Source organism: Nicotiana tomentosiformis, chromosome 12, assembly GCF_000390325.3.
Source record: "Nicotiana tomentosiformis chromosome 12, ASM39032v3, whole genome shotgun sequence".
Lineage (NCBI taxonomy): Eukaryota > Viridiplantae > Streptophyta > Magnoliopsida > Solanales > Solanaceae > Nicotiana > Nicotiana tomentosiformis.
Window position 1 is genome coordinate 22,010,912 of NC_090823.1, and position 17,650 is coordinate 22,028,561.

Consider the following 17,650-nt stretch of genomic DNA (forward strand, 5'->3'; position numbering starts at 1 on the left):
TTTGTTGAACTAAATCATTTGCAAATGTTATAAAAATTAGTACTTTAAATTTTGTGATTATTGAAGTAAAAAATATATATACAAAATAGAAAATTTTACCTCCTACAACAAACTATTACACTCTATTTATTATAAATCAAAATAATTTCAAAATATTATTATTTATAGCTACCTTTTCTATTTTATAGCAAAACAGGTATTTATTTTATACCTTACCATTGAGACATGAAAATACGACAATTATGTTCTTTCTCTCTATTCCTTCTCTCTCTATCACCAATATTCTTAATTCTAAATCTTCTCCCTCAAACAAAACACGACCTTTTTGACATCTTGGATTCGGTTTATTGTTAAACTTACTGTTGGCGGTGGCTATTATTTTTATATTATATGCCAGTAAAATCGAGCTCGATATTCGATCGAGCTTCCAAGACTCCCTAATTAGGTCGGGGTCGAAATATCTGTGATCGGGTAAGGTCGAGCTCGAAAATCGATCTAACGTTCGACACAATCAGATAAAATCAAAACATGGTGATTGAGATCGAACCCAAAGCATTATCAAAATTAGCCATCAAAACCATAAGATTTGCCCTCGAGTTAACTGAAGGCGTAACCAATCCTGTTTCTAGTGGTTTCGAAGAAAGTTTTGCCAACTCATCCGACAAGGGTCCATAATTCTCGTCATTAACCAATCATTATGGCAGAAATCACGGAACGACTCAAAAAGAGAACCAACGGACAACAAATCAAGGACTTTTGCCTTTTTTAAAATAATAAAATAATACCTTAAAAGGTAGATCTCCCCTAATATATAAAAAGGGCTTACAATTCATAAGGGAAATTGTAACATACACTTATAAGCAATACATTCTCTAAGTTCTTACTTTTTGGTATTTTTATGTCAACAAAAGAGTTTTCAATTCAAGGGTGGCCTGCTTTCCTAAGCTGAAATCATCCAATTCATGTGATTTACAGTTAATTTATTATTATTTATTTCAATTGCCATCTAATTTATCTCTTTGTATCAAGTTAATTCGCGTATCCTTTAAACCACTAATAAATTTAATTGTTATCCGATTTTGAGGGTAAACAGTTTGGCACCCACCGTGGGGCTAAGGATAATAGTAGTTATTTGATACAAACCTCCATAACATACACACACACACTACTTTATACTTGCCTTTTAAAGTGTCTTTGATTTCAGGCTAAAAATGACAAACTCTCAATTAGCACCCTTGCATATCGACAACGAGTCCGGTAATCAAGGTGAGAATAACACCGCGAAATCCGGTAACGTAGGGCCACCCGCTGATCCCGTTGGAATTCGGATTGCAGATCTGATTGATGTTAATTCACATGTGGCTATCGACACAAACTTGCCTACCGACCCCGAAAATAGCATTCGTGGTGGAGCCCGATCGACAGCTCGAAACACACAAAATATTGAAGAAGACGGGATCAACCTACAAATGATCTTAGAAATGATGCAAGCTCAACAGGTGGTGATAGCTCAGTTGCAGAGCCAAAGCCAGGCACCGAGCAGGGTTGAACCCGATTCACCCCGTGAATTCACCCGCAGAAATGAACCAGTCGGAGTAAGGTCCAATGGACAAGAATCGGGTACTAACCCCGGGATTATAAAGATGTTTGAGGAGCTGACAAAGTGGATAGAATCACTGGAAATGAAAATCAAAGCGAACAACAAAAAGGTAGAAACCTACAATTACAGGGTAGATCAAATCCCAGGAGCACCTCCGATACTGAAAGGACTAGATTCCAGGAAGTTCGTGCAAAAATCTTTTCCTCCGAGCGCGGCTCCGAAGCCAATCCCCAAGAAATTCTGTATGCCCGAAATAGCTAAGTATAACGGAACGACCGATCTAAATGAGCATGTAACCTCTTACACATGTGCCATCAAAGCGAACAACTTGGAAGACGACGAGATTGAGTCTGTTCTACTGAAAACAATTGGGGAGATCCTGTCAAAGGGAGCTATGATATGGTATCACAACTTACCTCCTAATTCTATTGAATCATTTTCTATGCTTGCAGACTCCTTCGTAAAAGCACATGCTGGTGCCATCAAGGTCAAAACCAGAAAATTAGACCTTTTCAAAGTTAAACAGAAGGATAACGAGATGCTTAGGGAATTCGTGTACCGTTTTCAATTGGAACGAATGGATCTGCCGCCAGTCGCTGATGATTAGGCTATTCAAGCTTTCACTCAGGGACTCAATATTCGAAGCTCGGTGGCTTCATAGCAACTGAAGCAGAATTTGATAGAATACCCTGTCGTTACTTGGGCCGATGTACATAACCGGTATCAATCAAAAATCAAAGTCGAAGATGACTAACTTGGGGCCCTTTCGGAGTCTGTTTATCCCGTCACAACCCTCGACAGTGTCCAGAGAGACATCGATCATGAACTAAGACCAAACATGGATCGATATCTGCCATATAATAGAGATCGGATGAGCAGTGGGTCCGGGCAGAACCCCATAAGAAATGAAAGGATAAATGACCAAGGTCGAAGCAACCGAGGGCTCATGATCAAAAACAGCTTCGACAGGTCCATCGGGCCTCAAGAAGCACTGAGGCTATCGGAATACAACTTTAATGTCGATGTTGCCGCCATCGTATCAGCTATCGGGCACATCAAGGATACCAAATGGCCTCGACTTCTACAATTCGATCCAATACAAAGGTATCCTAACCAGATGTGCAAATATCATGGCACTCACGGTCATAGAATGGAAGATTGTCGACAGTTGAGAGATGAAGTAGCCCGTCTATTCAACAATGGGCACCTTCGAGAATTCTTGAGCGATCGAGCCATGAACCACTTTAGGAATATGGATTCTAACAAACAGATAGAACAAGAAGATACCGAACCTCAACACATCATAAATATGATCATCGGTGGAGTCGATATCCCACAGGGGCCGATGTTGAAATGCACCAAAGTATCCATCATTAGGGAGAAATGAACTCGAGACTACATACCAGAATGAATTTTATCTTTCAGCGACGATGATACGGAAGGGATTGTACAACCTCACAATGATGCATTGGTAATATCTATACTCGTAAATAAAACTCGAATTAAACGTGTGTCGATTGATCCAGGTAGCTCGGCCAACATTATTCGGTCGAGGGTCGTGGAGCAACTCGGTCTACAAGAAGAAATCGTGCCTGTAGTCCGAGTTCTAAACGGGTTCAACATGGCATATGAAACCACCAAGGGGAAAATAACGTTACCGGTCAATACCACCGGAACCATACGAGAGGCTAAATTTCATGTGATCGAAGGAGACATGAGGTACAACGCCCTTCTCGGAAGGCCATGGATCCACAACATGAGGGCAGTGCCCTAAAATATTCATCAAGTGTTAAAATTCCCAACTCCGGGAGGAATTAAAATGATCTACGGGGAACAACCGGCTGCAAAAGAGATGTTTGTAATCAAAGAAGTGATTCCAATATCAACACTCGCAACGTCGAAGGAACCAAGTTCAGGTAAGAACCAAGAGGCCAAATAACAGTCATCGATACCGGCCACGATCCAACCAGAAAAGCAGGGGACTTATGAAGACGATAATGACGGGGTTCCCCGATCTTTTATAATCCTCGACGACTCCGACGCAACCAAATCATCGGTCGAAGAGCTGGAAAAGTTTATGTTGATCGAACATCTACCCGATCGGAAGGTATACCTGAGCACGAGTTTAACTCCCGAGATATGACACGGATCCCACCAGAGATAGATTGTTTCGCTTGGTCCCATCTCGATATGACACGGATCCCACCAGAGATAACCACTCACAAGCTAAGCCTGAACCCAAATATTAATCCGGTCAAGCAGAAGAGAAGGCCCCAGTCTGAGGTCAAACATGCTTTCATCAAGGATGAGGTATCTAAGCTCCTTAAAATAGGGTCCATTCGGGAGGTTAAATACCCGGATTGGTTAGCAAACGTAATGGTAGTCCCTAAAAAGGGGACAAATGTAGAATGTGTGTAGATTATAAGGATCTAAACAACTCATGTCCCAAGGACTCTTTCCCTCTACCCAACATCGATCGCATGATCGATGACACGGCCGGCCACGAGACCCTCAGTTTTCTCGATTCCTATTCCGGGTACAACTAGATACCGATGGACCCGGATGATCCTATGAAAAAACCTCATTCGTCACTAAGTACGGCACGTACTGCTATAACGTGATGCCATTCGGATTGTAAAATGCCGGTGCCACTTATCAACGCCTAATAAATCGGATGTTTGATAAAAAAAATAGGAAAATCGATGGAGGTTTACATTGACAATATGTTGGTTAAGTCCCTCTGAGTAGAGAACGATTTAAAGCATTTGCAGGAAACCTTCAGCATATTGAAGAAGTACAATATGAAGCTGAATTCAAAAAAATATGCATTCGGAGTCGGATCAGGTAAGTTCCTCGGGTTCATGGTATCCAACCGAGGAATCGAGATCAACCCCGACAAGATCAGAGCCATCGAAGATATCACGGTCGTGGACAACGTAAAGGTTATGCAAAAACTAACCGGGCGCATAGCCGCCTTGGGGCGATTTATTTCGAGGTCGTCCGACCAGAGCCACCGATTCTTCGCACTATTGAAAAAGAAGAATAACTTCTCATGGACTCCAAAATGCCAACGAGCTTTGGAGGAGCTCAATAGATACTTATCGAGCCCGTTGCTGCTTCACACACCAAAGACAGACGAACAACTGTACTTGTACTTGGTAGTCTCGGAGATAGCGGTAAGTGGAGTCTTAGTTCGGGAAGAATGAGGTACGCAATTTCTGATTTATTATGTTAGTAGGACCTTAGGTGAGGCCGAAACTAGGTATCCTCACCTAGAAAAACTGGCTCTCGCCTTGCTAAGCACCTCCAGGAAGCTAAAAGCATACTTTCAATGTCACCCCATATGTGTCGTAACAACTTACCCGTTAAGGAACGTTATACATAAGCCCAAACACTCGGCCCGATTGGCCAAATGGGCCGTGGAAGTAAGTGGTTACGATATTGAGTACCGACCTCGGACCGCCATTAAATCCCAAATTCTGAAAGACTTCGTGGCCGACTTTACGCCGGCCCTAATACCCGAGGTCAAAAAAGAGTTATTGATTAACTCGGGGACTTCCTCGGGAATCTGGACCCTCTTCACGGATGGTGCCTCAAATGCTAAAGGGTCCGGACTTGGCATCGTACTAAAGAAACCAATAAGCAATATAATTAGGCAATCTATTAAGACTATGAAGTTGACTAACAACGAGGCCGAATATGAGGCCATGATTGCAGGCCTTGAATTAGCCAAAAGCTTGGGGGCAGTGGTGATCGAAGCCAAGTGCGACTCACTCCTTGTGGTAAACAAAGTTAATGGGACATTCGAGGTTAGGGAAGAACGAATGCAAAGATACTTGGATAAGTTACAGGTGACATTACATCGGTTCAAAGAATGGACTTTGCAACCTGTACCTCGGGATCAAAACTGTGAGGTCGATGCCCTCGCTAACTTGGGACCGTCGGTCGAAAACAATGAGATCAACTCGGGAGAGGTCGTACATCTCGTGAGATAGGTGATAGAAGAAGGGCACGCCAAGATCAACTCAAAAAGCCTAACTTGGGATTGGAGGAATAAGTACGTGGAATATCTCAGGATCGAAAAACCACCCTCGGACTCGAAATAATCGAGGGACCCACATACAAAGGCAAACCGATTTAGCCTGTCCGAAGACGGAACCCTGTTTAGAAGAACATTTGATGGCCCACTTGCAATATGTCTAGGGTCAGGGGATACTGAGTACGTTTTGAGGGAAATCCATGAAGGTACCTGTGGAAATCATTCGGGTGTCGAATCACTTGTTCGAAAAATAATCAGAGCCGGTTACTACTGGATCGATATGGAAAACGATGCAAAGGAGTTCGCACGAAAGTGTGATAAATGTCAAAGGCATGCTCTGATGATTCATCGAGCTGGAGAACTGCTACATTCGGTCTTGTCACCATGGCAATTCATGAAATGAGGGATAAACATCGTCGTCCCCCTCCCACGGGCACCCGGTAAGGCTCAATTTATTTTATTTATGACTGACTATTTTTCTAAATGGGTGAAAGCACAGGCATATGAGAAGGTCAGAGAAAAATAAGTTATCGATTTTATCTGGGACCATATCATATATCGGTTCGGAATACCAGCCAAGGTCGTGTGTGACAACCGGAAATAATTTATTGACAGCAAAGTAAGTAAGTTTCTCAAAGACCATAAGATCAAAAGGATATTATCCACTCCCTATCACCCTAGTAAGAATGGAAAAGTTGAATCTACCAACAAAACCATACTCCAAAGCCTTAAAAAGAGGATAATCGATGCCAAATGATAATGGAAGGAAATGCTACCTGAGGTCCTATGGGCATACCGTACAACCTCGAAGTCCAGTACCGGTGCCACCCCACTTTCTTTGGCTTATGGCACTGAAGATTTAATACCAGTTGAGCTCGAAAAACTAAGCATCAGACTCCGATATGCAACGAAGGAATCGAACGACGAAGCTATGAGTACGAGCCTAGAGCTACTAGATGAAAGGCGCGAAGCCGCCCTTGTCTGGCTGGCCGCCCAAAAACAGCGGATCGAAAGGTATTACAATCGAAGGGCCAACATTTGATACTTAAATACCGGGGACTTGGTACTAAGAAATGCTACACTGAACACCTGAAACCCGAACGAAGGGAAATTGGGGCAAAACTGGGAAAGACCGTACTAAATTATCGAGATCACTGGAAAATAATCGTACAAGCTCGGAATAATGAACGACGAGCAATTACCGAGCAACTGGAATATAACTCACTTAAAGCGATAATACTGCTAAGGTACGACACCGTTCTTTCTTTTATTTTACATTTCAAACTAACACTGGCAGGTGACCAACAAGGGATGATACGAGATCCTAGGTCTGGAAGCACGCTATTCACTCCTTTTACCTTGAACCGGCTTTGTCCCAAATGGGTTTTCCGGTAAGATTTTCAACGAGGCAACAAGTAAATCGTGCTAACTTAGAATTAAAGGTCGGCTACGAACCGGTGACAATGACCACAAAAGCATTCAAGGCCTCTCTTCGGTCACCCCGAGCACTTGGGGGCAATACCCTCGGATATCGACTCTAGCAAGGAAAGAAACTTCGTGATTGAAGGGTCTCGATCAATAAGACTTATTGTGAGGGCCAAACTATCAAATGAACCGTGCCCACACAGACCACTCGAGCCTTGGCGCGAAACATGTATACGTTTACAACTATTATGCACAAGAATAAAAAGAAAACTTTTCCTTGCACATAAACATCTTGCATTTATCAAGGAATTTCCTACACCTGATCCCCTAAAGGTATCGAGTCCAAGGGCCACCCTAATCCGAGTTCGAACATTTACTCTCACAAGTGGACTGCCGTCTGAAAATAATCTCAGGCAATCTGAGATATCAAACCTCGAGGGCACAAAGCTTATTTGGAAATGCCCGAATTTAAAGACTAAGGCCGTTCCGGGTTAACAATACCCGATGGCATGAATCTTATTTGGCATTGACGGAACTAAAAGGCTAAGGCCGTTCCGGGTTAACAATATCCGATGGCATGAAGCTTATTTGGTATTACCCGAACTAAAAGGTTAAGGCCATTCCAGGTTAACAATACCCGAGGGCATGAAGCTTATTTGGTATTGCCCGAACTAAAAGGCTAAGGCCGTTCCGGGTTAACAATACCCGAGGGCATAAAGCTTATTTGGCATTGCCCGAACTAAAAGGCTAAGGTCGTTCCAGGTTAATAAAATTCGAGGGCATGAAGTTTATTTGGCATTGCCCGAACTAAAAGGCTAAGGCCGTTCCAAGTTAAGAAAACTCGAGGGCATGAAGCTTATTTGGCATTGACCGAACTAAAAGGCTAAGGTCGTTCCGGGTTAATAAAACTCAATAACATGACGCCTATTTGGCATTGACCGAACTAAAGGCTAAGGCCATTTCCGGGTTAACAAAACCCGAGATTACAAAAACTTACAAAAACACACTCTCGGCAAATCATACCGTGAAAAGCATAAGTGTTTTAGGGAAAAGTTTTCGGTAACACCGAATCCCTACTATGCCTAAACACAAAGTAATTTTAAAGGCAAGGTTTCTTCGAACCTTCGAACATAACCTAACTATTTCAAAGGAGATATTCAAAAGGTGTGAAAGGAGAAAGCCTTATCAAAATTTCTTTACAGGAGCTGAATAGCCCCGATACATATTACAAATGCCGAACGTCCTCAACAAAAAAAAGGTACAAAAAACAAAAGGCAAAAATACCTAAAAAGATCCTAAATGGCCTAATCTTCATTGGGGGCCACGTCATCGCCTACGAGGTCTTCGCCACCATCGGACTCACCCGATTATTCAGACCCCTCGGAATCTTCCTCGGGATAACCCAGCTTCCTGGCCTTGGCTTCGTATATATCGGCACTCTCGATTTCAGCCAATATGTCAAAATTCTGAGCATGGACTCCCTCGAGGACCTCCCTTCAGGATTGCCACTTCGCATGCTTCACCATGTGTCTTCCTTGGTCCTAAATTTCCCCGGCATCGGCCTGGTGATGGGCCACCTTATCATCGGCCTCGGCCGTGACCACGTCAACCTCTGACTTGGCCGCCTCAAGCTTCTTGTCCTGATTTTCCTGACCGGAGATAGTCGAGTTCAGCTGAGACTGAAGCCCCTCGATCTTTTTGGCCTGCACCAAATTTTTCTCCTTTTCAGCCAGAAGCTGAACCTTGACTGAAGCCAACTGATCCTGGGCAGTCTCCTTCTCCGAGGCCAGGTGATCTATGTTCTTCTTCCATTCTTCAGCCTCGGCTTTGACTGTATCCACCTCCCCCGGATCTGCTCGATCTGGTCAAGTTTCTTTTGAACCTGCGGGTACCGCTGTGTCTGACTCATCATGACTAACTTCAAAAACTCTTCTTACCTGCTTGACCAGGTCGACATGCTCTTTCCCAGCCACTTTTAGCTCAGCCTGAGATTTCTCACTAAGAAGCTTGTAAGCATCCTTCTTCTCAGTAAGCTCTCGAGTCTCGGCCTCGTGGAGTTTGAACTCTTCCCGGTATTGGAGAATAGCCTCGTGATAAAGTACCGAGGCCTGCAAGCACAAAGAAAAATGTTACGATTATTTACGACTAAATCTAAGTACATAGTACAGGGACATCCAAAGTTACCTGATTCAACACCCGTTGAGCTTCGTTGAACAGGAGGGCACTTCCACCTCGTTCATTTTGGCATGTTCCTCTTCGGTCACCAAGCCCCGAAGATAGCTGGCCACCCATATGGGGGCAGAAAGAACCGGTCATGCTCAGGAAGGTAAAAGACAACTGTGCGTTTTCGATCAGGATATGCACTCGGGGCAGGGAATCAATCGACCAATTTCGGGCTCGAGGAAGGCCCGCTTGTTTCAGAGGGTGAGATCTTCCTCGGTATCTCTAAATCGCCAAAACCAATAGCATCATCCATGGCCGTCGAATCCACACCATAAGAAAAACCACGAAAAGGGTTTTTCAATCTATGGGCTCCCTCGGTGGGGCGTTCTTTTGCTACTTGGGCCTCGTTAAATATAGACTCTGTGAACGAGGGTGATTCGACAATCTCTATCAGACCAAGTGCTTCCTGCGGCACTTTTCCCGCATCACGGGAAACCTTAGCTCCTGCCTCCACCTCCGCCTCCACGACATGATGCAAATCGGCCTCGCCTACCCCTAGTTCGGAGGTCCCTTGCCCTTCGAGCTGCGACGACATACTAGCCACTATATCAAAGGCTTCTCCTCCCCCCCGAACTCATCCCTCAATCGATAGAGTGAGTGCGGGGACAATGCTCGACCACTGGAACTTCCATTGGGCTTACGCGCCAATCTTTTCTTTGGCACTTCTTCTCGGGGCCCGGAGAACTCATAGCCTTTTTCCTTTTCTTCTTTTTATCCTACCCCGAGGCAGGGGGCTCGGTAAAGATATCGTCATTCCCGGATGGACGCCTCATCTCAATATCTTTTGGTAAACCTTCAAAAAAGAAGTAAAAGCAAGTTAGAAATCGATAACGCGAAAGGGAAATCAAAGTCACTTGAGAAAACTCTTACCATGAGAATGGGCCTCCCATAGGCCCTTCGAGAGCTCGCACCACGAATGCTCGGAATAAGATCTTTGTTTCACGATGCCCTTGGCCCATTCCTTGAGTCGAGGAACCGCATCCGACATCCGAGCAACAATTGCACCACCGTAAAATATAGATGAGAGGGGAGGGAAAGTAAAGAACATCGAACGAAATCTTAAAAGCAAGATTATACTTATGCTTCATATTCCACTTCTCAGGAAATGGCATATGCTCGGCTGAGATCAACTCCGATGTATTCACTCGGACGAAATGAGCCAACCAGCCTCGATCCCTATCCTCGTCGATGCTCAAAAATGGGGCCTTAGTGGCCCGACGTGCAAGCTTGATTAATCCCCCTCGATAAAATCGGGGGCTATACATGCGCATACAGTGGTCGATGGTGAAGGGACATCCCTCGACCTTGCTCATGCAGAAGCGGAGAAGAATTACTATCCTCTAGAACGAATGATGAATTTGACCGAGGGTCACCTCGAACCTCTTACATAAGGCGATGATGACCAGATCTAAAGGACCCAGCGTGAAAGGGCAAGTGTAAACACTTAAGAAACCCTCCACGTGGGTGGTGATCGATTCCTCGGGGGTAGGGACCACTACAAGCTTATCGACTCAGTTGCAGTCCTCCTTAACCTTCTCGAGGACACTGTCGGTGACCTAACATATATACCTCGAGACTGGCTCGCACCGACCTGGTACCGAGGAGGTTTTCTCAACTTTGAAATTAGCTCCGGTTGGATACCCCGCAGGTATGAACATCTTTGGAGGGGGTTCTGGTGTCGGTTCTTCAGTGACATCATGCAAAATGTTCTCAGACGGTTTCGAGGAAGAGGGGTTTTCTTTTTGAGGAACGAATTTTAAAGTCTTTGCCATTGCTTCTAAATAGAGGAGAAATGAAGGTGTTGATAAAAGAGGAGGTATAATTAGCAGGTAACTTATCAAAGCATTCAGAAAACCAGAAGGGAAGAATTTTAAAACTAAGCTTTCAGAAAACCAGAAGATGAGAGTGATGAAGTTTTCTTAAAACACAAGAGCAAATATTTGAACGTAAAAGTTCTAAGGAATGAATGAAATGGGTATGTATAGTTTTCTCAAATGATGGTTCACATCCTGTAGCGGTCGGCCATTAATTGACACACATTTAATGCCTTGAAGACTGGACCGACGGGACGTTTCAACTATTCTTATCACTTACGTCATGAATTCGTCGTCATGATTTATCGAAGTGAGAATTGGAAGCTCATATCGTTTCTCATCATTTACTCTCCAAAAACCAAGAGGATGTTACGTCATGATATATCGAAGTAAGAATCGGAGGCTCATATAGTTTCTCGTCATCTATCTTCCGAAAAATGAGGGGACTATCTGTATACGGGTAAACCCGGACTTGATATTCGATCGAGCTTCCAAGACTCCCTGATTAGGCCAGTGTTGAAATATCTGTGATCGGGTAAGGTCGAGCTCGAAAATCGATCTAACTTCCGACACAATCAGCTAAGATCGAAATATGGTGATTGAGATCGAATCCAAAGTATTGTCAAAATTAGCCATCAATACCATTAGATTTTCCCTCGAGTTAATTGAAGGCGTAACCGGTCCTGTTTCTAGCGGTCTCGAAAAAAGCTTTGCCAACTCATCTGACAAGGGTCCATAATTCTCGCCATTAACCAATCATTATGGCAAAAATCACGGAACGACTCAAAAAGGGAACCGACATACATCAAATCAAGGACTTTTGCCTTTTTTAGAACAATAAAATAATACCTTAAAAGGTAGATCTCCCCTAATATATAAAGGGGACTTGACAATTCACAGGGGACATTGTAATATACACTTATAAGCAATACATTCTCTAAGTTCTTACTTTTTGGTATCTTTGTGTCAACAAAAGGGCATTCAATTCAAAGGTGTCCTGCTTTCCTTAGCTGAAATCATCCAATTCATGTGGTTTACGGTTAATTTATTATTATTTATTACAATTACCATTTAATTTATCGTTTTGTATCAAGTTAATCCGCGTATCCTTTAAACCACTAACAAATTTAATTGTTATCCGATTTTAAGGGTAAATACATATGTCGTTACATTACCCAAGATACACACGAGTGGAATACGAGGGCATGCCAGAATGGAAGCTGGACTGTTTGCTTACTCGGTATGGACTGCCATCACCGGAAACGTTAACCAAAAGAGAAAGTTTGCCATTGGAGCTTTTCTTTGGACCTATTAAGAACCTGCATAGTACCTTCTTCTCTCTATGTAAAACTTTTTAATATTTCAGTTTGTTGTTCGGGTATAAAAGTTAAACTTTTTTTCATAACATGAAAAAATGGGTTGATGTATTCTGTAATACCTTGTATTTTTGTACAAACACATTATTTTTTCATATGTATTTATATATTTCGAAGGTCTGTATTTTTTGGATATAGCCGAATATCACTGTATTTTGTGATTTTTTGTTGTTTGAATACAGTCGAATTGAATACAGTGAATTGAATACAATGTATAATTGTGAATAATGAATATATGTGAATGGAATACAATGTATACAGTCGAATTGAATGAACGGTATACACCTTGATTACCTAACTATATTTATAAATACAGTCGTGCGAATATATGGAAACAACACATCAACAACAAAATTTATGTAGAATTTATTTTGTTGAGTTAAATTAGGAGTGATACACGCTAATTAATCCTCTTTCCGTTGTTAAACAACTGGACTCCCCTATTTTTTAGACGAATTCCGCTATTCTATTCATGAATACAGTAGCGTAAATACAACGAATACAATCGCGTAACAACTAAATAATAGTTATAAGAAATAATTGTGTATATGTGCGTTATAAGAAGTTAATAGTCAATAAACAATACTAGTTTATGAAAATTCCTCATCAAAATACAATCATCACAATCAATGCCCATGCCCGCAGTTTGAATACTCTCTGCATTCAATGTAAGAGAAAAAGGTCGCTGAGAAAGGCACCTAAATTTAGAATGTGCAAGAGTAGCCTTACGGAAATTAATGTATCTATCAAGTAGGCGTTTGGACATAAAATTACTATAATTTTTGAAAAAATAGTATTTGGAGTTAAGTTGAAAAATAATATTTGAAATGATATTTAGACATTCATTTCACTTTAAAAAATATTGCAGTTTTGTGAATGGGGAAAAAAATCTAAAAATTTTGAAGTTGGTTTTTGAAAAACTCATTTTCCAAAAATTTTCAAAAACTTGGGACAAACACATTTTTGAAAATTTTCTTTTTTTAAAGAGAAATTGTTTTATGGACAACGGGGCCCAAATATGACTAAAATAGCGGAGAATTGATTTTGTAATCTATTATATATGCTATTTTATTTATATGATTTTTTTTTTAAATCAGTAAAAAAAATGATAACACATGAGATCATTATATGAGCATTTTTTTAAATTCAAATTGTAAGTATGCAGAGAAGATCATTCTCTCAGAAAAGACAGCAGATTTAGGCCATTTAGTTTTTAAAAAGTTTTTCTCTTTTTGTGGATAGTTGTCTAACTGTGAATGTGTTAGCTTATGGAGATACGACTTTAACGAAAATTTGCTTAGCGTGTGTTTTCTTTTAACACGCTACACAAAAATAAAAATAGTCATATTTTAATTTAAGAATATTATAATGCTGTGAAATGGGAACGTATTTTCAACACATTAGTGGCAAAAATAAAGGGTAGGTGAGACTGAAGCCCTCAAATCCAATTTTAGAAATCTAAAGTTTTCATTGTTAATTTTAAATAATCGTACTAACTTGTGTAAAGGATGTGTCCAGGCATGCATCGTCTTAGCTCACGTGTGTTTTAACTTAATTGTAGTTAGTTCACCTTGTAACTGTAATTAGCGTATTAGTCTGTTAATTGTACAGTTGTACATGAGTTGGCATTAGTTCGTTGGTTAGAGTAAAAGTTAGTTATATAAAGTTGTACAATGTAATTTTGATACAACTAAAGATGAAGATTTCATTCTTTGCTTTCTCTTCTCGAAATGCTTCTTCTCTTCTCCAAATCTAATATTTGTTCCAGCTCAATTGTGAGAATTTAACATGATATCATAGCAACTGATCGAGTAATTCTAGGAAATTTTCGAGCAATTGAAGAAAATTCGAGAGAATTCACTCAGTTTTGTTTTCTAGAACCCTAATTTTGTGCAATTGTAATTTTTTTGGTACTTCGATTTGACGTAATTCATGGCGATTTCTGATGAATCAAGCAGTACTGTGAACAACGGAGCTACTACGGTCGAGGGATCCATAATTCTCGATCACAATCACCCTCTATATCTACATCCTTCCGATGGACCTAGATCAATGTCTGTAGGGCTAACTAGAATGGAGAACTACACTCTCTAGAGTCATGCGGTGAAGGTTGCTTTGTTAGGAAAAAATAAATTGTGTCTAGTCGACAGATCGATTTCAAAGAAGGACTTTGGATCTGAGTTAGCACACCAATGGTATCGATGCAATGCGATTGTGACCTCGTGGTTAATGAGCAATGTTAATAAGGATCTGATAACTGGAGTACTTTTCTTGTCTAATGCTCGTACAGTGTGGGCTACGTTCAAGGAACACTTTGATAAAGTCAATGGATCGAGGCTATACTATCTGCACAAGGAGATTTTCACAATGACTCAAGTAATTTCTTCTGTTTCTACATGATTTATCAAGCTCAGAGACATATGGGCAGAGTATGATTCCATATTGCCTCCACCTCCAGCTATAGAGTATGTTGAACAGTTGGAATATCAACGCTTATTACAATTTCTCATGGAATTAAGTGATAGCTTTGAACGAGCTAGAAGCCAAATATTCTTAATGCCTACCTTGCCGTCTATCAACAAAGCTTATGCTATGGTAGTTCAAGATGAAATCAGGCGCATGATCAGTGGTAGCAGTTATGGAAATGCGGGAAACATTGAGCCTACTGCTCTGTTTACTTCACAATCAGGAAATAAAAAAAGAAGAAATTATAGTTTGGAAGGTGACTTTTGTCACCTAAAATAGCATACTATAAAAGACTGCTATAAACTAATAAAATATAATTTTTTGTAAGAAATAGGACACCTAAAGGAGAATTGCTACTAGATTGTGGGTTATCCTCCAAATTTCAAGCCAAAGAGAAAAGTGAATGCAGTTTTGCTAGAAGGATCAGGGCAGTTGTCTCAGACCCCACTAATGCCTAATCAACAGATGAGTAATGTAGCAGTTCCAACCCAGTTCTTCACACAAGATCAGTACAATCAACTTATACAACTGTAAAATAAGAACTCTGTTGGAGATGCCAATGCTCACATGGTAGGTAAATGCTTTCGTGGTAATATAGAATTTTGTAAGAATATGGTACTTTGTAAATGGATTGTAGATACTGGTGCTACGAACTATATGACTAGTACTAAAGACTTATTATATAATAAACTATCAGTATGAAGCAAAAGACACATTCAATTACCTAATGGAGATTCAACCACTATTTCACATATGGGGGAATGTCAACTCACATGAGGTGATACTCTTAAAGATGTTCTTTGTGTCCTAACTTTCAAGTTCAATCTTTGTCAGTGTCTAATATGACAAAGGATTTGAAATGCCGTATCATATTCTTTCCACAATATTGTGTATTTCAGGACCTCTTGTCTCGGAAGGTGAAAGAGATTGGTAAAGAGGAGGTTGTATTATATGTGTTGTCTTGATCAGTTGGAAGGAAAGTGAATCGAGCCTTTGCAGCAACTCATGTGACAGGTGCAGACTTATGGCATAAACGAACAGGACATGTCCCAATGTAGGTTCTTAGTAAAATTCCTAGCCTACTGAATAATACAGTTTCTCTTGTAACAATCAATTGAATAAGTGAGAGATATGTCCACTAGCAAGGCAAACTAGAATACCATTTCTACTTAGTAAGAGTATAAGCTTATCTAGTTTTGACTTGGTACACATGGATATTTGGGGTCCTTATAAAGTTACTACTCATAATGGAATGAGATTTTTCCTTACCTTAGTGGATGATTTCACTGGATGGACTTGGGTGTTTCTTTTGAGACTAAAGTCTGATGTGGCCTTCTTACTCAAAAATTTTATTGCCCTTGTCAAGACACAATATGGTAAGCAAATTAAGGTGTTTAGATCAGATAATGGAGAAGAGTTTTTTAATCATTCTTGCAAGAATTTGTGTCAATTGCATGATATTGTGCATCAAAGTTCTTGCCCATACACACTCAGTAAAATTGGGTGGTTGAAAGAAGACATAGGCATATACTTGAGACTGCCAGAGCTATCAGAATCCAGGGACACTTGCATGTTAGGTAATTTGGCCATTGTATTCACAAAACTGTTTATATCATCAACATGATTTCCTCCTCAATTTTTGCAGGCAAATCCCCTTATGAAATGTTACATGGCAAACAACCTTTTATTTCACACTTGAGAGTGACATGATGCATGTGCTTTTCAACAAACATAATCAAGCATGATAAGTTTGAGCCAAGGGTTGTGAGGTCTATTCTATTGGGGTATGCAGCACACCAAAAAGGTTATAGGCTGTTAGACCTGGAGCACAGAGTTTTCTTCATTAATAGAGATGCAGTCTTTTATGAGGATGTGTTTCCTTTCCAATCACTGGACCTTAGTTTAGCATACATTTTTCTGGACTCTACTTATGTTCCTAGACATGATTTTATCACAGATTCAGCTTCAATTGCAATACAGGTTCCACACAAGGAACTTTGTACACAATTAGCACCATGCTCTTCCACTCTACCTGAGACTTCCCACTCCACAAATACTGTACCTACTACAATTCCTAATGGTGCTTCTATGCCTATTGATTCCACTATTGCTGATGTTCCAGCATTTAGCTGTGATCCTCACACACATGATCAGAAGATTAGGAAATTAGGGAGAGTGTCTAAACCTCCCATATGCGTGCAGGATTATGTTCAGCATACCAAGGGGAAGTCAGATGGCTCCTGCAAATATCCTCTTTCTGAGGTACTCACCTATGATCACATTTCACCTAAATATCAAAGCTATCTGTCCCAATTTTCTAGTGAAGTAGAACCAATGACTTACCAAGAGGTAGTTAAAGATAAGAGGTGTGTAGAAGCTGTACATTCAGAAATCAAGGCCTTAGAAAAAAATAACACATGGGCTCTTGTTCCTCTATCTAAGGGAAAGAAGGGTATTGAATATAAATGCGTCTATAAGATCAAATACAAGGCTTCTGGTGAAGTTGAAAGATTTAAAGCCACATGTGTGGCAAAATGGTACAATCAGAAAGAAGGCTTAGACTACCAAGATACATTCTCATATGTGGTGAAAATGGTGACTATCCGGAGTGTGCTTTCCATAGCAGTTTCAAGGCATTGGACCATCCATCAAATAGATGTGTACAATATATTTTTGCATGTTGATTTCTTTGAGGAGGTATATATGA

General features: G+C 40.8%; 1 protein-coding gene across 1 annotated transcript; it reads left to right on the top strand.

The window, feature by feature from the left end:
- The first annotated feature begins 1,211 nt into the window (after nucleotides 1-1,211).
- On the top strand, nucleotides 1,212-2,207 carry LOC138902344 (uncharacterized). Its single transcript, XM_070190200.1, has one exon. The coding sequence runs from the start codon at nucleotides 1,212-1,214 to the stop codon at nucleotides 2,205-2,207; it is 996 nt and encodes a 331-aa protein (XP_070046301.1).
- Nucleotides 2,208-17,650: the final 15,443 nt, after the last annotated feature.